At 43.7% G+C, this 22,825-nt stretch overlaps 1 protein-coding gene across 3 annotated transcripts in view; it reads left to right on the plus strand.

Moving 5' to 3' along the window:
- The window catches only part of ADAM22 (ADAM metallopeptidase domain 22), a 486,564-nt gene that overhangs the window by 106,936 nt on the left and 356,803 nt on the right, over positions 1–22,825 (plus strand). For all 3 annotated transcript variants that reach the window (XM_033931244.1, XM_033931245.1, XM_033931246.1), the window contains exon 5: positions 19,852–19,934. In XM_033931244.1, coding sequence (XP_033787135.1) covers positions 19,852–19,934 — 83 coding nt within the window. The remainder of the gene's footprint in view (positions 1–19,851; positions 19,935–22,825) is intronic.

Consider the following 22,825-nt stretch of genomic DNA (forward strand, 5'->3'; position numbering starts at 1 on the left):
TAGATATGTACTTGAGAGGCTGATATTAAGACTGCAAGAGGTAACCGACTAATTCCCACGGTTGGTGGTGAGCCTGGATATTCAATACCGGGTTGATTCCTGGCTAGCAGTTAGCTGTGAATATTCAGCAGAGATAGCCAGCTATCTCTCACTGACTATTAGCGCTTAGCTGGCCAAATACTATTTACCTGGCCAGGAGCCATTCCGAAGCTTTATATTCCATGGTGTGGCCTTTCCTCACACTGCTGTTCTTATGGTTGCAAGCAGGTTTTAGCTTTCTTGCTGATAGTGTGTGTAGTGTGTAAATCTTGGTTTTTTTTGCTAAAACCACCAGCTGGGGTGCTAATTAACCTGCCAATTGTGGTGATAGGTTTGGTGGTTTGTAGCTTGCCTTCTGAGACTTAGACATTATCACCTCACTTCACAGAGGCTGTCAGCTTCTGTAGAATGACTAAAACAGAGGGAGAGAGTTGTAGAAGAAATTCATTCAAGCCTTCGGATTACTTATGGGGGATAGCCTGTGTTTCCTATGTTGGAACTTTATCCTGTAGCTGTTCCTCTGAACATTAGCTCTATATTTTATTAATCTGTGTCTTCAAAAAAATTGAAAAGGTACAACAATTTTTTTTTATTACTAAATTATTCATCTCCTGTATTCTGCTGCTGTTATGCCTGGAAAGTAACAGACTGAAAATGGTCTTTGCTGCTTTTTATCTAAAACACTTTCCACCACTGGACTTGATTTAACCACTTCACTTCCCTTCAGATTGGGGGCAGGATGCACAACACTCCAACACAATAAAAAAATACCATTTGTAGAATGATTTTTTTTACTATGCTATGCAAATCATATGCATGCTATTTGTGCGGAATAACCCTGTAAAAGAGAGGAGGAACTGTGCCTAGCACCTGCTCAGAAGAGCAATCATTAGACACAGTTCCTTCTCCTGCCTGCAGCCACCATTCTCCTCCTCTGCCCAGCTGATGGCTGTATTTGTTTGGAGCAATACTATTTTTACCTTCTACCCTGGTTGACTTTAATCTGGCAGATCCCAGCTATTCAAACTGCCAGAATGGAATGATAAGAGGGGACAAAAGGAGTGAGAGAGGGGTGGGGTACAGTGAGAAGACTGGGGTTAGAAGTATGCAGCATCCAGACAATGAGCGGTGCTCCACACCACAATGGGGGGAAGATTCTCTAATGTTCGCGGTAAATACCGATAGGCCACTATTGCGGCCACTGTTGTAACAATTTCAAAAAGAAGAGTCATTCTTTAAAAAACTACACATACAAATGAGCAGTGGCATACCAAGGGGGGGAGGGTGGGACGGTCCACCCCGGGTGGACACCCCAAGGGGGTGCACAGCTGGGGAATAGGCTGCCACCGGGGAAAGTCTTCCACTGCCGTCATTGGGAACAAGCCAGCTGAGTTCTTCCTTCTTTTCTTCCCTGAAGGGCCGCCCAACTCTCGCCGCCCAACGCAAATTCTGACGTTGGAGAGGACGTCCTGGGCTAGCCAATCACTGCCTGGCTGGCCCGTAACGTTCTCTCTGACTTTAGAATTGACGTCGGGCAACAAAGAGTTGGTCGGCCCCGCGGGGAAGAGAAGCAGGGCGAACTTGGAGCTGGCCTGTTCCCGATGGCGGCAGTGGCAGCCTTTCCCCAGCGGTGGTGGCAGCATTTTCCCAATGTCGGTGGCATAGGGGAGGGGAGGGAGAAAAAAAGAAACAGGGGGGGAGGACGACAGGGAGCCAGAAAGAAAGAGGGCAGGATGAAACAAAGAAAAAATGGGGCACGGAGAGAGAGAGAGAAAGACAGACATACAGAAAGAAAGGGGGCATGAAGAGAGAAAGAAAGAAGGGGGCAGGATGAAAGAAAGAAAGTTTGGGGAGGGAATAAGGCCTGGAGGAGAGGAAGCATACAAGGGAAGAAATATTGGATGCACAGTCAGAAGAATAAAGTGCAACCAGAGACTGATGAAATTACCAAACAAAGGTAGGAAAAATGATTTTCTTTTCAATTTAGTGATCAAAATATGTCCGTTTTGAGAATTTATATATGCTGTCTATATTTTGCATTATGGCCCCCTTTTACTAAACCGCAATAGCTGTTTTTAGCGCAGGGAGCCTATGAGCGTTGAGAGCAGTGTGGGGCATTCAGCGCAGCTCCCTGCGCTAAAAACCGCTATCGCGGTTTAGTAAAAAGGAAGGGGATATATTTGTCTATTTTTGTATAGTTGTTACTGAGGTGACATTGCATAAAGTCATCTGCCTTGACCTCTTTGAAAACCTGCGGAATATAAATGATAATTAACATTTTCTCTGCGTACAGTGTGCTTTGTGTTTTTAAAATTGTATTGTTGGTAGATCATTTTGACTTGGCCACGAAGGTAAGGGGGAGGGAAGGAGGGGAGCTGCTGAAAGACATCTAGTAATCCTTGCAGGCTTGACTGTGCAGGGAATTATTTTTGAAAAATCATGTTTTGTTATGTGACTGGCATTATTTAGACTTTAATTTCTATGAATGAATAGAATAAAAATGATATAAAATTACTTGTTTGTTTTTATGTGCGTGCGCTGAAGGAAAGTGGAGAGAGAGTGGGCTTAGGATGCTGAAGGGAAATGGGGAAGAGAGAGTGGGGAGAAGATGCTGATTTATAAATTGACAATTGTACAGAATTGCAGAGACATCCTAGCGCGCACAAAGTTCAAGCTAGGATGTCTCTGCTTCAAAGTATTAAATGGCCTAGCCCCAAAATACATCACAGATCTCTTCTCATTCCCAACCAACAGACACGAAAGAAAAACACACATGAAATTTGTTTCCCCACCGGCTAGAGGGTGCAAATATAAGAGATACCATCAACAACTGCTATCATATCAAGCAGCCATATGGGGAAAAGACCTAGAAAAACTCATAGCACACACAAACAACTATGAAGAATTCAGGAAACACCTAAAAACTTACCTATTCTTGAAACACCTAAGCAACGAACCGGAACATCAACCCCCTCGTAACACCATCACATAACTAAACTCGCAAACTGTTAACCCCAACCCCTAATCACTATCTACGAACACTCTATTCAAGTCACGGAATACTTCTACTTCTGAACAAACAGCTTGGCACTTCCGGGCCTTACAACACACAAACTGTTGTTAAAATTATTATTATTATTAATATTATCAGATGTAACCTGCTTTACTTTATGAGTCATTGTACGAGAAGTATACTGCTAAACTCTTTAATTCATTGTACGTAAAGCCTCTCTTTATTGTATTTACATTTTCTTCATTGTATTCACAATCTCTTTTACTGTAAACCGCCTAGAAGTCGCAAGATAGCTGGTGGTATATAAAAATAAAGTTATTATTATTAAGTTATTATTGTTTCTTTTTATACTTTAATATAATAAGTTCAATATAAAACAATTCAAGGCTTGTGTGGATGGAATCAGATGGTTTGTGGGGATGGGGACTGAGCTTACGGGGATTAGTCCAATAAAATGGTATTTTCTTATTTCTCATTATTTGTTTTATTTTTATTTCTTAATTTGTAAAGTGGTGATTGTTATGTATTAGTTTTTTCAAATTTACATCTACTGTCTTTCTATTTTGCACAGTATTAGAGGACATGTATTACTGTTTTTGTGGTGTTGTAGTGTTGCATTGTATGCAGAGTCTGGTTTCTTGGCGGTTCAGTTTAACTTTTGTCTACATATTTCTATTTTTAGTTTGTGATTATTCCATATTGGGCGAGGGTGTATCTGTCTGTGTGTATGAAAGGGACATGGCTTTCTGATAGCATTGACTGTACAGGATCAATTGACTGTACAGGATCTGGCTTGTTTAGTTTTACAATGTGTATTGGTGTTCTAGTGCTCACTGCAGTGTTTAAGATGCTGCCTTTTCGTAGGTACACTCTTGTGCGATATGTGGATTGTTACTAAAAATCATATTTTTCAAATATATGGGTTGTGTGTGTAAAAAAATGATGGGCGCTGGGTGTCACATATGCTAGGTACGCCACTGCAAATGAGGTTTGCATAGAGTTGCGGAGGATTGCTAAATTTGCATGGGATGATTTGCTGGTGATAGCAATCGGCATATGTGCAGAATACACCTGCAAGTTAAAAAAAAAAAAGACCCCCAAAATGAAGATCAGCAGGAGGGATGCCCACTCCCTCCTCCTGCTGCTGCCGTCAAGTGGGAGTGTTGCCCACTCCCTCCCACTGCCATTGTCAATCAACTCCCCAACCCCTCTCTCCCAGCAATGGAAGGGAATCAGTGTTCCCTCTAAACTGAGCGCATGAGCGATCGCTCACTATTTTCAGTGGCGTCGCTCATACGTTGTCTCCTGTCGCTCACTCGAGGGGGGAGGTGAGAGGAAGCGGCGGCGGCCTTAGGGGTATTTTAAAGTTGAAAGATGCAGCGGCGGCTCCTCTCAAGATCCCCGACTGCATCGGACTTCTGACGCAGGTGGGGATTCGTGAGAGGAGCCGCTGCTACGTCTTCAGTGGTGTACCAAGGGGGGGGGGCGGTCGGTCCGCCCCAGCTGTGCAACCCTCCTAAGGCTGCAGTCGGAGAGGAAGTCTGGGCCAGCCAATCGCTGCCTGGCTGTGCGGAACTTCCTCTCCGATGGCAGAATTGATGTCGGGGGAAGCAAAGAGAGCTTGGGGCAGCCGAGGCGATGGCTTTAGGGCCTGTTTCCCCCGATGGTTGCGGCGGTGGCTTTGGGGTCTGTTTCCGCCGATGGTTGCGGCGATGGCTTTGGGGCCTGTTTCCCCCGATGGTGGCAGCAGTGGCTTTGTGGAGGGTAAGGAGAAAGAAAGAAAGAAAGGGGGCAGGCAGGGAGACAGAAGGGAAACAGAAAAAAAGAAAGGGGGCATCAAGAGAGAAAAAAGAAAGAATGGGCAGGGAGAGAGGGAGAAAAAGTTAGGGGAGGGAATGAAGTCTGGAAGAGAGGAAGCATACAGGCTGAAAGAAGGGAAGAAAGATTGGATGCAGTCAGAAGATGAAAGTGCAACCAGAGACTCATGAAATCACCAGACAAGGTAGGAAAAATGATTTTATTTTAAATTTAGTGATCAAAATGTGTCTGAATTTATATATGCTGTCTATATTTTGCACTATGGCCCCTTTTACTAAACCGCAATAGTGTTTTTTAGCGCAGGGAGCCTATGAGCGTCGAGAACAGCGCTGGGTATTTAGCGCAGTTCCCTGCGCTAAAAACTGCTATTGTGGTTTAATAAAAAGGAAAGGGGGTATATTTGTCTATTTTTGTATGGTTGTTACTGAGGTGACAATGCATAGAGTCATCTGCCTTGACCTCTTTGAAAAAAACCCCAGAATAGGAATGATAATTAACATTTTCTCAGCGTATAATGTGCTTTGTGTTTTTTAATTTTATTGTTGGTAGATCATTTTGACTTGGTCATTTTAAAGTAGCTCACAAGCCCAAAAAGTTTGGGCATCCCTGAGCTAGAGTGTTGAAGCTGTGTATTTCTATTTTATCCCCCCTTTTACAAAACTGTGGAGCGTTTTTTAGCGCCAGCCGTGGTGGTAGCAGCTCTGATGCTCAGAATTCTATGAGCGTCAGAGCTGTTACCACCGTGGCTAAAATCCACACTACAGTTTTGTAAAAGGGGGAGGGGTTAGTTTGTGATGACATATTCTATAGTAGGTGAAGGTGTTTTCTGTGTTTTGTGTGTTCGAAAGACATGGTTTTCTGTTAGGATTGACGGTGTAGAATTGATCTGTGCTGGTCTGGCTTGTTTAGTTTTAAAATGGGTGTATTGATGTACTGCTCACTGCAATATGTAAGATGCTGCCTTTTCCTAGGTACTCATGTGTGACGTGTGGCTTGTTACTAAAAATCATGTTTTTCGTACAGATGGGGGGGGGGTTGACAAAAAATGATGGGCCCCGGGTGTTACATATGCTAGGTACGCCACTGTATATAAAGATACCAGAAAGCTGACGAAGCAAAAACTTTAAGTAAAGAACATAAGAACATAAGCAGTGCCTCAGCCGGGTCAGACCATAGGTCCATCCTGCCCAGCAGTCCGCTCCCGCGGTGGCCCAAACAGGTCACGACCTGTCTGAATCTCCAGAAGGGGTCCCCTTGCCACCTTGGTTTCCCATTTAAGTCCTAGCTTCCCATCGAAGTCCTAACCCTCCGGTCTTGCACATGCACGACCTGGTTGGGTTTCTATACTTATTACCTGGTTAGCTTTCTATACCTGTGATACATCCCAGCACCTCTCTCAGTATCCCACGACCCCTTTATCCCTCAGGAATCCGTCCAATCCCTGTTTGAATCCTTGTACCGTACTCTGCCTGATCACTTCCTCCGGTAGCGCATTCCAAGTGTCCACGACCCTTTGGGTGAAAAAAAAAAAACTTCCTTGCATTTGTTTTGAACCTATCTCCCTTCAGTTTCTCCGAATGCCCCCTCGTACCTGTTGTCCCCTTCAGTCTGAAGAATCTGTCCCTATCCACCCTCATGATCTTGAAGGTCTCTATCATATCTCCCCTGAGCCTCCTTTTTTCCAGAGAGAAGTAAATTGTTATTCTTCTAAGTTTTGAGTATTTAACCCTCCCACAATCTCACGGGCACTCGTTTCAAGTTTCAAGTTTATTGAGATTTTGATTTAAACGCAATATCAAATATTTTCAATGCGTATAACAAAAATAAATTTGGGGAAATAAATAAAACCATTTGAACAATAAACATACAAACATATCCATAGATGATTAAAAATACATAAGGAGTTCAAGGATAAACTACATTTGTTTAAAAATGCATCCTCTACGCCTGCTCATAAATTTGTGGAGTATGTAACTTGTCGCTCATGCATATTTTTTTTTGCACACACCTCATCAATCCTTAGAGGGAACATTGGGAGGGATGACTATGTTAAGGTTAGTCTTAGGGTAGTTTTGGGCCTATAGGCTATAGGAAAGTTAGGTTAAAGTTGGGGTTTTCTACATAGCTGTTCAGACCAGGCCTGAACTTTTTTTTTTTTTTTTTAAACAAGTGAATTAAGCTGGCAGCATTATTGATCCAAGATGGTATACTGAAAAAAAAATTGCAACGTGGAACTGGATTGTTTATTCTCGATGAGATCATGGGACAGAAGAACCATGGAGGAAGGCCATTTAGGTCATGATATCTGGGACAATCCTGCACACCCATAAAGGTGGTCAGAGGGCAGGTCTGCTTAGACTCCCCTTTAATAAGCCTATCAGATAATGTGTTGTGTATGCTTAAACTGACCTGGTCTTTGCATCATAGGACCAATTCCCATGACTTAATCCTCATTAAGCTGGACCAATCATGAATTGCCAAGATCCACTACTTCCATGTTAGCCTGTCAACAGCCAATAATAGGACTTACTATTAATAGCTATGGAGACAAATCCTATATAATAATGGATTTCCTGGACATTAGGGAGAAGGAGAATGTGATAGAGCTGAATATGAGTGAGAGCCAGAATGAGAGAGTAAGAGCATGACAGAATGTGAGACAGAATTGGTGGCATCCAGCCCTGCTGAGGGACTGTAAGATGTGCCATGGAGAAGGCTGCCTTGCCAGGAAGAGGGTGGGGGGATATCAGTCTCTTCCTGGGCAGAGGTGAGAAATGCTGCTATAATGAAATTCTGTTTTAAATCAGACTTTTTAGAGCAGTACTAGTCTGTCAGCAACTGGTAAAGTTCAAGTTCATAAACTAAACTAAACCTTAGGTTTGTATACCGCGCCATCTGTAGGCTAGAGTAAATAGGTTGTATCGACCGTGTGGAAACATTAAACATAACATTTTACTGAGACAAAGATTGTACATTTATCTGACCTTAAGATTGTTGATCTATTTTACTAGCATAACACTAAGAAGGTATAAACGGATCTGTTACAATCACTCCCTCCTGCTGCTGCTGTCAGGCAACACTTCCCCCCTCCCACCCGGCCACGGGAAGAATGCCCCCTGCCCCCCCCCCCCTTTTTCAGGAAGGCCAGCCGGAGGGATGCCTACTCCCACTTCAGAGATCAGAAAACTCATTCTCTTCTGTCTCTTCATGAGGCCTTTTTTTGCCTCTTACTACTTACTCAGATGCTTGGTTGTCTAGTGGTTTGTGGTTGGCCAAGGACAGAACAGTGTTAAAGTGTCTTGTCCAGCCAAAAACAGAGGTAGGTCCATTAACTACACTATTTATATGTACAGTTCAGACTTCCTTCCATTGTTGGCAGGAATTCCTCTTAACATTACCTTCTCTAGCCTCAATGTATTTTGGCATCCAGAACAAATATGGTTTTTCTCTCCTTCCTAACATGCAGGTGTGGAGCAGTAGCCTAATGGTTAGTATAGTGGGCTTTTTATCTGGGTTTGAATTCTACTGTAGCTCCTTGTGAGCATGGGCAAGTCACAACCCTCAATTGCCCTAGGAACAATACTTACATTGTGAACCCACTGGGGACAAAGTACCTGTATATAATATCTACAGCAATACATATTTCTACTAGCGCTTTAGAAATGATTACTAGTAGTTGTAGTCCTGAGAAAGTGGTAGGCTAGTAGATGTAGGGTATTCTGGCTGTTTGGATTGGGAGTAAAGGATAGTTTGTGGCTGACTGGGTTGGTTTCTTTTTAGATTTGTTTTTTTTATGATTTTCAACTGATGCATTTATTGTACTGCATCTTATTGTTTTTATTGCTGTACGTGAACTTTTGATTTGGGAAGACAGTATGTGAGTATATGAAATAAAAGTGAAGCAAATGTTGAGATGGGTAATCAAGATAAAACAGATCGACAAGACTCTATATCCCATTCGATGGTGTTCCTAATGTATTTTATTCTAAAACATATGAATGTTTAAGAAAGCAGGTTGCTGGCTCTGTGATGTAAGTAGCAGCTTGATGTTTAAGCCATATGCAGTTCCAGGTGTTCATGGAATTTGCAAAATCTCATCCAAAATTAGCGAAAGAGAATACTTGACAGTGTGATTTATAGTTGCATAACTACAAGGGAAGCAAAGCTGGACAGATTACATTTATATTCAGGTTTAAGGGGTATATGCTTATATTATCTTATTGCATTATGCTGGTAGTACCCATTTTATTTCTTACGCTTTCTTTTGCATACCTGGATGTAGACTTATGTACACAGAACAACCTGAAAGTAGGTCTTACACAATGGGTAGTGTGACAGGGCCATGGGTAAGCCTAGCGCTGGCAACCCAGCTCCTGCCTCAGGCGCAAATATTAGCGCTCTTTGGAGGACCACTCTGGATTGAGCACAGCGGGAAAAAAACTCTCCACCAATAATTCACAGTTCCAAGTTTTATTATCCAGTTCACCTTGCACTGGTTCTAATACAGCTGCACTGGCTTGGAAGGAAACTTATCACAAACAAAAGTTCTTTTTTTACAAGTCCTTGCTTCAATCAGGAAAGGAAACAAAACCCCAAAACAATTCCTTTTTAAACAGGGTTTCTTTCTCACAGTTCTGCTGCCATGCTTTGCACAGTTCGGGGCAGCATTCTGGTTTCAAGAACTTATATACAAGAGCCCCTGAAGACCAGCCAGCCTTGGGCTTTAGCTCCATACCTTCTAGGCTTGGCACAATTACTGTATTGAACCCACTGTGTTTCTTCAGGAAGTTCTCCCCATCTAACTACCTGAATTATAAATACCCCTACTGACCCTTCTTATTTCTGGGCAGTGGGTTGGGAACCATCCACCCTTGTTTTAAAGGTCTAAGATTCCCCTCCCAAAGTTCCCATTATCAGGGATGTGAAATGTCAGATCACTGAATCAACTCAGGGCTTTATTTCTCCTTCTAACATTAGCTACCATTAGCCCATCCCCCACTCACTATGCTTTGCTTGCTTACAGGGATTCTGGTTTAATTTCTGCTATTAGGCAATCCTCACAGTCACACATCAAACTTTCATTCATTATACAGTCCCACATAAGGACAGAAATGTTTCTTTAAGTACTTTAGACCATTGTTATAGAACAAACTTTCATTCCCTTCCCCCCCACAGTACCTTACTATACTGACTCGTGCTGCATTCAGATATATAGTCTAAAGCAGGGGTCCCCAAAGTCCCTCCATGAGGGCCGAATCCAGTCAGGATTTCAGGATTTCCCCAATGAATATGCATTGAAAGCAGTGCATCTGTTATCAATTAGGCACATAGATCTCATGCATATTAATTGGGGAAATCCTGAAAACCCGACTGGATTCGGCCCTCAAGGAGGGACTTTGGGGACCCCTGGTCTAAGGCTTCTGGGCTGCAGTCCATTTCATTCCCCTCAGAGATCTCTCCCTCTACCTCCATAAGAGATTCCTCACTCTCTGAAGCTGGGTACAAGCTATCCTTTGGAGCAGCGTTTGGCCAGTCCTGCTCATGGAGCTTTTCCCTTTCAATTAGCCTCTGCTTGGAAAGCAAAGTTTGTCGGCAAGGCAGTGCTATGGGACTGGAGGTTTCTTAGCAGAAGGCAGTAAGACAGAGCTTCTGGCCTTCAGTTCCCTGTTCTGTGAGGAACGTCCTTCCCTCTAGGTTCCTGATTGCCTGTGTGTGTTCTCAGCTGGCCTTGATTTATTCTGGTATGGAACTTTCACTAGTGCTCTATCACATTCTGCCTGTTAGCTCCACCCCTTTTCTTAACCCTTGTTGGGTCAGATTGCCTGACCAGAGGTTTAACTGGAGAATTAACAGATGGTTTATAAAAGGGATTATAGTGGTTTGGAACAGGTATTCTATTCTTCTCTGCCATCCCTTCTCTGTTCTGCCCTGCCTGTCTGATCTTAGCACTGGGAACAGAGTTAATGGGCAGCTTCCTTGGCTTAGGTATAGGCACATTTTCTTTAGGAGCAGGGTTTAAAGCAGATTTTGAACCAGTGACAGTATTCACTACTTATAAAATTGGCTTTCTTCTTTTCATATATGTTTTACTCTCAAAATTATCTGAATTATTTTTTTATGGCCTCTCAATATAATTTTCCAAGATCCCTCACAATCTTATAAGTTCTGGCAGCTGATGATTGAGCCGAGTTTTGGTTCTACCTTGCCCATAGGTGCACTGAAATGATGATAATTGTACAAATATTCCAGATAAAATCTTGTTTTATTAAAATTCAACAGACAGTCCTGTTTCAAGGCATTCATTTGTACAATGGAGGAACATTACAAGTCAGAGAGTGTAAATGCAACTTCCCTGACATAACGCCCTCAAAATTCTGTTCTGCTAGATTCACTTAAATATACCTAATACTTGACGACATTTTACTGCCTGCATCTAATTGGTCATGAATACTTGATACATATAAGGTGCGCTTGTATGCATATTGGGGGAGTGTCCGTCCCCCTCACACACAGATTCTTAAAAGTTACATTTTAATACTAGCTTATCTGATAAAGAAAAGGTACAGAAGAAATCAGGAAAAAGTATTACAATATAATATACTTACAGAGGAAAAATTATCCATTCACACAGCTTTAAATCATTTCTTTTTAAGAGTTAAACTACTTCTCCCATATTACTGAGTCATTTAAGAGCATGCACTGAAAATCCCGTGTCTCAGTGAAAGAAAAGGGGAGTGGCTAATCCACTCCCACAGACCCTACATTTTCCTATATGATTCCTCCAGTACAATTGTTAGAGGTAATTATATTTCAATCTGAACCCTTGAATATGACAGTTCCTACACTATTAGTTCACTAAATTTAATTCATCATTTTGTATATCCAATTAGCATTTCTAAATTTACCTTGCAAAAAAGGAGAGGGAAACCCCCTTCCCTGGAATGTAATCTCTGTAGTAAGAAGAAAAGTCCATCTCTATAACAACCAATTCAAAAGCCAAACCTTATCTGTTCTACAGGTCTCTGGAAATCAAATTGGACACACATTGAAACAATGGGACTTCATAAAACTAAGCTACAGCCTGTGTGCATCTTCTCTGGTCCTTCAACAGAGCTATCAAATTCATGTCTAGGGTCCTAAGAGAATGCTGCTCTCTCCCTGTTTCCAGTGATCTCAGCACAAAAACACATATTTAGGTCAATATATTATCCCCTGTTTGTTTTATCTGGTTTGTGTTCTGGCTTCTCCAATTGTAATTTTATCTAGCCATTTAAACCCTCCTCCTTTTCCCTTGGATAGGTCCTTATCTTATAACCAAAACTCTGACTAGTAAATCCAGAGCAATGGAAGGAAAATAATGGCTATTTTATTTTTCATGCTTGCCCATTCCACCACATAGCTGTCCATTTTTAATAGGCTGCCACGCCCAGGTTCAAAAGAGCCTCATCATGGTGTAAAAGTATACGCCATATGAGCTGCAAACAGCTTGAATTTCTGAGAAGGGCTATTATGACACATTTGACCACAGTCAGAAGTAATGAAATATTATCTGTCTGTTAAGTATTTTTATTACTACTTCTATGCGTCCAGGATAGTTATAATTTCCAGTTAGATTCAAGTGTGTTCTTGGATGGACACTACTGCTAGGAAAATATTTTTCAGGTAAACTGTCTTGAAGTGCCCACTCCATAACTAAAGAACACATCTTTGTGTACCCTGGAGATCTAGCCAGTTGGTGACTCAATTCTTTAGGGAGGCTAAAGTGGGGTAAAGTGGGGTGAGGCAAATTTTATAATCCTTAGGGGAGGGTGGGAGGAATAGTAGTTATGTCAGCATTAAAAGGGACAATAGGGGCACTATAGAAAACAGGAGGGAAAGGCCCCTTTACTGTGTATCATCTGTCTCCCCTAGTACTGGATACACTCAAATGGCCCAAAATTGGGGGGTCTCGGTTTATATTCAAGACTTCTCCCTCTCAGATCCATTACAGGTCTCTCCCCTGCGTACATTAAGCCCTGCTGGACCAGTGGTGAGCCAGGGCAAGAGAAATCCTCCTGTGCTCCTTCCCCATGCAGTCTCGCTATTCAAAATAGCTGACATGAGTTACTTCTACTACTAATTATTATTCTTACAACATTGCTAGATGTACGCAACGCTGTACATTAAAACATTCAAGAGACAGTCCCTTCTCAGTAGAGCTTACAATCTTGGTTTATATTCAAGTCAACCTCCCCCACTTTTTTGGGCGAAAAGGTTACCTAGGTTTATATTCAGATGGATTTATATTCGAGTATATACAGTACCTCTGTTAATGATAGTATTATACACATTGAATACTTGAGCAGCTAGCCTTGCTCTTAGGTGTGCAAAGTGTGCAGAAATAATGGCAATGATGCAAATGTTCCTAAAAAGATATTGATTTTATTAATTTCCATAACATCTATCAAAAGGCTATTTGCGTCATGGGGATTATTACAGAATCCAAAATCTGGCATTTCTAGCAAAGAACCCCACTCTATACTAATTGTTCCACCAATATATATCTTCTGACCAGTATGATATCACACTTGTCAACCTATCTCTCCAGTCCAGTATCTTCCTGTTGGCCATTTGAACAGTGGTGTTCTGCAGCATTGTAACAGAAATTCTATGGTTACTGGCAACCATAAGATTATTTGCTTATCACTTTAAATGATAGGTTGCCAAATGTTCAGATCTGCTGGCCTTTATTTTACTGTTGAGTTACCAGACACGTTTATAGAGAATGATACAGGGACAAATTTTCCCCATCCCTGTGGGATCTCTATCTCCCCGTCCTGTCCCGTTCCTTCGAGCTCTGTCCCTGTCCCATTCCTGCAAGCTCTGTCCTCATTTGCATAAGCCTCGAACACTGTAAAATCATAAGTGTTCTATAAGCCTATGCTGTGTGTGGAGGGGGGGTAAGGGGGACAGAGGGATGAGGGTGGGGGGAGGGTCTTTGGGTTTCCGTTGTTTGGGTATTACTTCTGTATTTGGGTATAGTTTGAAGTATTGGGACAGTATGTTTAAAAATTTCAATAAAAGTATATTAAAAAAAAGCCACATAAGTGTTCAAGGTTTGTGTAGTTAAGGCAGAGCTTGCAGGAATGGGACAGGGCCAAGGATGTTGAGAGCATTTATACCTAGCATTTATCTGCACAGGTTGTACAACAGTATCAGTTACATGCCTAACTGACAGCAGTTAGATACAAGCATTTACACCAGTCATTGAGCTAGCATAGGTGCTTGCCCCCTAAGATAGGCACATAACTGCAGACTGATGCTAGTACTCTATAATGGCAATTATATACATGCAATTGCTGATATAGATTTTGCAGTTAGTGTGCATCATCCCAGACCTTAACTTTAGATGACCTATAGAGAATTACCTTCTATAAGTCTAAGTAGTGCCACCTCTGAAATGCCCCCAATTCCTTCCCATTTTTGGTGTTTTGGCACCTCTGCCATCTGCATAAATACTTTGTAATATTGACCTCAACATGATTTATAAAGAAAAATAGCACAGTTGTTTAAAATGGTGGTGTTTGAAGGAATTGGAATTTTCTGATACAGTATTTATTACATACCTGTAAGCCACAGGGTTGCTGTCAGATGAGAACGACTGGTGCTCAGGCTGCTCGATTTTGTTGAGAAAGTTATCAGGCACACAGCATTCTAATCTTAAATGGGCTTTGGAGGTACATCAAGTTTTGAGTTCACTGGTTATTCTGCCCCCACATCTTGTGTCTATATGTTTACATTCAGTTTGTACTATAATGACAGCATGTGAGCTAAAAGCAAGCAGCTGTTTCCTGATACATAGGTTTGTGTAATCTCTGTTGTTGTATGTTAAATGTTGTCTATGACCTATTCATTCCAGTCTCCTTGGTACAACCTTTGACCCCATTGGTTAATTTCAGAGCCCCTGGTTTTGTAGATATTCTTTTGCATGCCATAGCACAAAAATTTCCATCTTGCCATCTTTGGCTCAGAAAACAAAGCACTCCTCTGCCTTTTTCTCCTCCACTCCTGGAATCTGCATAATTCTTTCACTAGTTAATTCAGCTTCCAGCAACAATCAGTCAGTTAAATAGCATTCCATTATCCAATCTGCAGAAAGACGCATTGGTGTAAATATTCAGCCCGCGGCATTATTCCCAGATTTTGAATGCAGGGCCATGCCACGGCTTCAGCACTAAATGCACAGTTTTTGCAGAAATAGCTAACGCATAGCCAGCTAAATCAAAATTTACCGCTTAAGTAGCTATGAGTTGTTGGTGTGTGATGGGCTCAGTCTACTTTCCATCAATATTATATAAAAATATACTCTATTTAAGGTTATGCCTGGAATAGACTACCTGAAACCATGCATCACAAAACTTCCCTTCCCTTATTCAAAAATAGACTGAAACCCCACCATTTTGAGATTGCCTTCAACATTTAACTCATCACCCTAGTCAGCAGTTTAACTATCCCACACTAACTGCAACCACTACTCTGGCTGGCATCCTGTTTATCTGTCTTGATTGATTAGATTGTGAGCTCATTCGAGCAGGGACTGTCTCCTTCATGACTATGTACAACGCTGCATACAACTGGTAGTGCTCTAGAAATAATTAATAGTAGTAGTAGTGTGCGTTGCTGCATAAAGAGAGGTCTGATTTTTATGCAGTCTTATTTATGAGGGTAACCTTGCTGAATCCACTCCACCCTACCCCAGGAACATTCCCGAAATAGGCGGTTTTCGCTTACATTATAACAGCTAATTTATAGTGGCGATAACTGCTCAAGTGCCGTAGCAAATTAGCAAATAGCCCCTAACAAGTGATTTTATCGTTCAGTGTCTGTTTCTGGCTGGTAAAGTTGCTTGGAATATCGACCTGATTGTGTCTTGTATTTGAACCAGAATTAGTGTTGCACTCTTGGGTTTAGCTCTCTACAATAAGGAGTACCGTATTTTCACGCAAATAACACGCACCCGTATAAAACGCGCACACGTGTATAGCGCGCAGAAATCACGATGATAAGCACAAAAACTTTGGTATAACGCGCTCACGATTATACCGCGCATGCTGCCCGACTCTCCGTTCACCCCCCTGACTTCCGTGCACTGCCCCGCCTCTCCGTGCGCTGTCCCGACTCTCCGTTCACCCCCCCTGACTTCCGTGCACTGCCCCGCCTCTCCGTGCGCTGTCCCGACTCTCCGTTCACCCCCCCCTGACTTCCATGCACTGCCCTGACTTTCCGTGCGCTGTCCCGACTCTCCGTTCACCCCCCCTGACTTCCGTGCACTGCCCTGACTTTCCGTGCGCTGTCCCGACTCTCCGTTCACCCCCCTGACTTCCGTGCACTGCCCCGCCTCTCCGTGCGCTGTCCCGACTCTCCGTTCACCCCCCCCGACGTCCGATTCATCCCCCCCCCGGCAGGACCATTCGCACCCCCCACCCCGAAGGACCGCCGACTCCCCGACAATATCGGGCCAGGAGGGAGCCCAAACCCTCCTGGCCACGGCGACCCCCTACCCCCACCCCGCACTACATTACGGGCAGGAGGGATCCCAGGCCCTCCTGCCCTCGACGCAAACCCCCCTCCCCCCCAACGACCGCCCCCCCCAAGAACCTCCGACCGCTCCCCCAGCCGACCCGCGACCCCCCCTGGCGACCCCCACGACCCCCCCACCCCCCTTCCCCGTACCTTTGGTAGTTGGGCCAGAAGGGAGCCCAAACCCTCCTGGCCACGGCGACCCCCTAACCCCACCCCGCACTACATTACGGGCAGGAGGGATCCCAGGCCCTCCTGCCCTCGACGCAAACCCCCCTCCCCCCCAACGACCGCCCCCCCCAAGACCCTCCGACCGCTCCCCCAGCCGACCCGCGCCCCCCCCTGGCGACCCCCACGACCCCCCCACCCCCCTTCCCCGTACCTTTGGAAGTTGGCCGGACAGACGGGAGCCAAACCCGCCTGTCCGGCAGGCAGCCAACGAAGGAATGAGGCCGGATTGGCCCATCCGTCCTAAAGCTCCGCCTACTGGTGGGGCCTAAGGCGCGTGGGCCAATCAGAATAGGCCCTGGAGCCTTAGGTCCCACCTGGGGGCGCGGCCTGAGGCACATGGGCCCAACCCGACCATGTGCCTCAGGCCGCGCCCCCAGGTGGGACCTAAGGCTCCAGGGCCTATTCTGATTGGCCCACGCGCCTTAGGCCCCACCAGTAGGCGGAGCTTTAGGACGGATGGGCCAATCCGGCCTCATTCCTTCGTTGGCTGCCTGCCGGACAGGCGGGTTTGGCTCCCGTCTGTCCGGCCAACTTCCAAAGGTACGGGGAAGGGGGGTGGGGGGGTCGTGGGGGTCGGCCAGGGGGGTCGCGGGTCGGCTGGGGGGGCGGTCGGAGGTTCTTGGGGGGGGACGGTCGTTGGGGGGGAGGGGGGTTTGCGTCGAGGGCAGGAGGGCCTGGGATCCCTCCTGCCCGTAATGTAGTGCGGGGTGGGGTTAGGGGGTCGCCGTGGCCAGGAGGGTTTGGGCTCCCTTCTGGCCCGATATTGTCGGGAAGTCGGCGGTCCTTCGGGGTGGGGGTGCGAGTGGTCCTGCCGGGGGGGGGGGGATGTATCGGACGTCGGGGAGTCGGCCGGGCAAGAGGTCTTGGGCTCCCTCTTGCTCCGATCGTGGATGCGGGTGCGGGTGGGAGCGCGTGCGAGTGGTCGTTCGGGGTGGGGGTGCGAGTGGTCCTGCTGGGGGGGTGAATCGGGCGTCGGGCGGGGTGGGAACTATGTTTGAAAACTTTCGTATACCGCGCTCACGCATATAACGCGCGAGGGGTATGCGCGGTAGGTAAAAACGCGTATAACGCGCGCGTTATATGCGTGAAAATACGGTAGTTATCAATCTGAGTAAAGGCTCTAAGACATGTTATTTGCCCCTTAATTTGTGTTACAGGACACTGACATGACTTAAATTATCATAATGCAACAATAACTAAGTCACCATGAGATGCAAATGCATGTAAAGTAGCTCATTAGTAGGTAAAATGTAAAACACAATATGCAGTGAACACCTGGATGAATAATCCTAACCAAAAGCTGGAGTTATTTTATCGTTCCTGGAGCATAAGGCCTCAAAGCCACTGCCTGATGCTCCCAGGACATGTTTTATAGGGACTATAGTAGTGTTGTCTCTTCCACCCTCCCCCAAACACCTCTCTGCACAAGACATCAACATTTCGATGACACGTGAACTCCCCTATATATGACCTCAGCCCCCCCAATCAGAAGCGTCACCTCCACCATCCTAAATTGATACTAATGCTGGAGCACCATTTTGTCAGAATGTGCAGCAAGGGCAGAGCGACTACGGAGACTCATGCCCAGGGACACACTACACCACCAGAAGCTAGTAAAGATGGGCCCATGGGGATGGATGTGAGTGGGTTCATTTGAGGGGTGGGGGTCGGGTTTCTGATCAAGGGGGTTTGAGTGTTAGCAGGGGGTTGGGTCTTGTATAGGGGGGGTTCAGAGATTATCAGAGAGTTGGGGTATTGTGCTGAGGGAAATTTGGGTGTCATTGTGGGGATTGGGTTGATAATTGGGGAGGTTGGGGGTGCGCATCGATGGGTGTTGAGGTGATGATCGGGGAAATGGAAGGGCAGCCTTTTTAAGTTGTGACCCGAGAGCATGGGGCCAGGGCTATGAGGTCTGATACTACCAAACTTCTGTATTAAACACTGCTTGTAAAGTGGCTTACTAGTATTGAAATTCATTTATAACAGTAGTCAGCAACCTGTGGTACTGTAATATGGTATTGCATCTTTATGCAGTAACCTGTAATACCACAGGTTAGTGACTCCCATGGTAACTTGCTTTTTTACCACATCTTGCTAACTTCACCCCCCCACCCCCCCACTAAGTTTCTCATTTACTTAATTATAATAAACAGTTGAAAATTAAGATACTAAATCTTCTCTTTGGATGTTGAACTGGTTTAGTTCATTATTTACTGTTGAGGTGGAACATGAAGTATGAGAACAGTACACTGATTGCAAATAGGAGTAAGTGATCCACATATGCAGGTTTATGTATGAAGCATCTACCAATTTATGTATGTTTTTTATTTATTTATTGGGATTTATTAATTGCCTTTATGAAGAGATTCACCCAAGGTGGTGTACAGCAGATGAAGTTTAACATATATAGTACAGTTTTGTTAACAGCATCACAATAGTAAAATGACCAACTGTTAACATAAATGCAATAAATGAGGTAAACGAAATCAACAAACTGAAACTTAATAGGACTGCTATGAAACAGTATCCAAAATATACACACTGAAATTCAAATAACAGAGATATAAAACAATGTCAGCATAATACCAATGTCAGCATAATACCTAATAAGCAGGAATAAGAACATTCAGCTAACAGAGGTATGATGTTAATGTTTTTCGACAATACAGCTTATCATATATCCGAGAGGCCAAGTGCAGACATATAGATGGGAACAAGATGGGTGGTATACTGTAGAGTCCATAGGAATAAACAGATGGGTGGCTAAACTCAAGGCAACTAGTTTGTACAGTTAAACAAAATATAAGGAGCTGATCCAGATGTAGAATGTGTACAATCAGTCACCCTGTATATTAAAGGCTTGGAAGAAGAGCCAGGCTTGCTTCCTGAAGTAGAGGTATTCTCGAATTAGATGTAGGACTGGTCTCAGCTAGGGTGCTGGTTTTTGACCAGAGGATCTCTGCGTGAGTGGACTTCTGGGCATGATGGATCACTGGTCTGACCCAGCAGTGGCAATTCTTATGTTCCCCTCTGTTGTATTCGATGGACATGTTATAAACAGCCTGCATTTATAAAAATAACATGATTGTATTTTTATTCCATGACATCTGCTTATTACATTTTGTCTTTTGTCTACAAAACATACTGTGTTGAAACATATTCTGAAATCTCTTTCTCCATTTTCATTGCAGGGTGGAGAGCATTGCTATTACCAAGGACATATCCGAGGGAACTTGGAGTCACTTGTGGCTCTATCAACATGCCATGGACTTCAGTAAGTGTTGGTTACATTTTCTTCTCCAATTTGCATAATTAAAGGGGTATAATAAAAAAAAAAAAAAGTCTTAAGTCCCCTTTTAGCCTAAGGCCCTAAACGTTGTAAGTAGAAGCAGGGAAAATGTCCATTATCAAAAAAATATCCAAAAGAGGATTTTTAAAAATAATGGCCTGCCTCTACTTTCAGCTGTTTAAATGCCCACATCACCACTACGTCTACACTAACAACATATAATCAACCAAAAAAAGCCTAAGTCCCAAACACCCAACACAAGAGCTTTTAGGCGAAGGAGCAGCCAGTTCTTTGTCTAAAAACTGGATATCTGTTAAAAACAACACCAGTTACAGAATCCACCCCCCCCCCCAATGATCCGGGCAGGAGGGAGCCCAAGCCCTCCTGCCCTGTTGAGCCGCAACCCCCCGACAGAGAAAAAGAAAGAGAAACAGAGAGAGAGAGAGAGAGAAAAAAAAATATACGATGTGTGTATGTAAGAGGTTTAGCCATAGGTAGGCCATGAACTGCTTAATGAGTCTAACATTACCAAATTAATTGTTTCATCCAAGGTGGAATGTACCTGTATTCCCAGATATTTAAAGCCATCTGGCTGCCACTTGAAAGAAAACTCCCTAAAAGGTCTTAATTGATTAACACATTAATTGGCAATAGCTCTGACTTTAACCAATTTATTTAATAGCCAGAGAAGCTTCCAAAATTATTAATAACTTCAAGTAATATGGGACTAATCTGCATAGGCTCCATCAGATAGAGAAGCACATTATCAGCATATGCGTTTAATTTATATATGTCAGAACCACAGGGGATCCCTTTAATATTAGGTCCCTGTCTGGTTGCTAATAATAACGGCTCAAGTGCTAAAGTAATGGTGACAAGAAGCACCCTTGTCTTGTTCCCCTGTGTAATGTGAAGCTTGGTGATAAACAGTTATTAACATATAACTTTGCACTTGGTAATATATAAAGTGCTTTAATCATGTTACAAAAATTGTTGCCCAATCCAAACCATGATAGCACATCCATCATATATAACCATTCAACTCTGTCAAACATCTTCTCAGTGTCTAAAGACACCAAGAAGGCAGGTGACTCCAAAGATTTTGCAATTAACTGGCCAGTGCTGAATATTGACTTAGCCAGTTAAGTTAATAGCAGCCAAAAAAACCCTGGATATTCAACGCTAGTTATTGGAAACGGCCTGCCATTGAATATCCAGGCTCACCGCCGATCACAGGACTTAACCAGGCTGCCCCCCATGGTCTGAATAGACCTCGTGTCTATAAACTTGTCCTTACTCTTCAGTGTTATTTATCTCTGTTTTACTAGAGTACCTGAATAAATTCATGTGCATAAGAATAGCCTTACTGGGTCAGACCAATGATCCATCAAGCCCAGTAGCCTGTTCCCACGGTGGCCAATCCAAGTCCCTAGTACCTGGCCAAAACCCAAAGAGTAGCAACATTCCAGAATCCCAAAGAGTAACAAGTAATATTTTAGTCTTTCCCTTGTTCTGAGCTCCCTTGGGACAATGGTATAGAAAATTGAATGAATGAATAAAATAAATAAATAATCAGGAACTCACACTAGTAGCACAGAAGATTAAGAGATTGATTATACTGTATATAACTATTATTCCTGAAGCTGCTAAATCTCCTGCATTGAGAGAAGACTTGCTGTTGTCTCTTTGCTCCCACTGAGCTAGGATAAAGGGTGGAAAATAGGCAAAGAATGTGGCAGGCAGGAAACATTTGCGTTTTCTCTGTTGCTGTTTTTTTAGTTCCCTTACAGCCATTGCTACTTCTTCATAACATACAGAAATATAAAGTGGTGTGGATACAGCAGGGAAAGAATCAACAACTGCAGAGAGAACCTGGTCCCACTTCCCTAATATAAAATGGTCCAACCTTAACAAACTCTACAGAAAGTACAGCCACGCATCATGTGACCTCAACCACTGCCCACCATATCTCTTAAAAACCTCCAGCACAAAATTCCGTGCCCTTCTCCTACAATGGATACAAACCATGTTCACAGATGGCCTTTCCCAACTGACCTTCGCGAAATCATTATCACACCGATCCTAAAGGAGCAATGGATCAACCATCCAATTACAGACCCATTGCCTCAATACCGCTCTATGTCAAACTATCAGAAGGGCTAGTAGCCAAACTCCTCACCAACTATCTGGAAGACCACAACATACTCCACCCCATGCAATCCGGCTTCAGAACCAACTTCAACACAGAGACACTACTAGGCTCCCTTGTTGATACAGCTAGACAACACCTTAGCACAGGCAAAAAAATGCTACTCATACAATTGGATCCGACAGCAGCATCCTACTGCAAATTTTGGATACACTGATAAGGTATACTCATGGTTTGAAGGATTCCTAAAATCTAGAACCTACATAGTAAAGTCGAACAAAGAAAAATCGGAACTTTGATCCAACCCCTGTGGCGTACCCCTGCGGATCCCCACTATCTCCTACTCTCTTCAATCTCTATACTGCCTCCCTCGGCGCCTGCCTGGACAAACTAGGCCTAGCTTCATATAGCTATGCAGACGATATCACCATTCTCATACCTTTTGATCAACCCAAGCCTTCTATGACAAACACACTACACCGAACATTAGAAACAGTAGTAACATGGATGAAAGATCATAAACTGAAGCTGAACCCAGACAAAACAAAATTCATCCTCCTCGAAAACAACAAGTCCCAACCATAACCAATATGGAAATTAACTCAATCAATTACCCCATTCAACCCACCCTAAAACTACTAGGAATGACGATAGATAGATGCTGCACCATGCAACCACAAATCAATAAAACAATACAGAAATCATTCGTAGTTATGAGAAAACTTAA

This window comes from Geotrypetes seraphini, chromosome 2 (genome assembly GCF_902459505.1).
Source record: "Geotrypetes seraphini chromosome 2, aGeoSer1.1, whole genome shotgun sequence".
In the NCBI taxonomy this organism is placed as follows: Eukaryota; Metazoa; Chordata; class Amphibia; order Gymnophiona; family Dermophiidae; genus Geotrypetes; species Geotrypetes seraphini.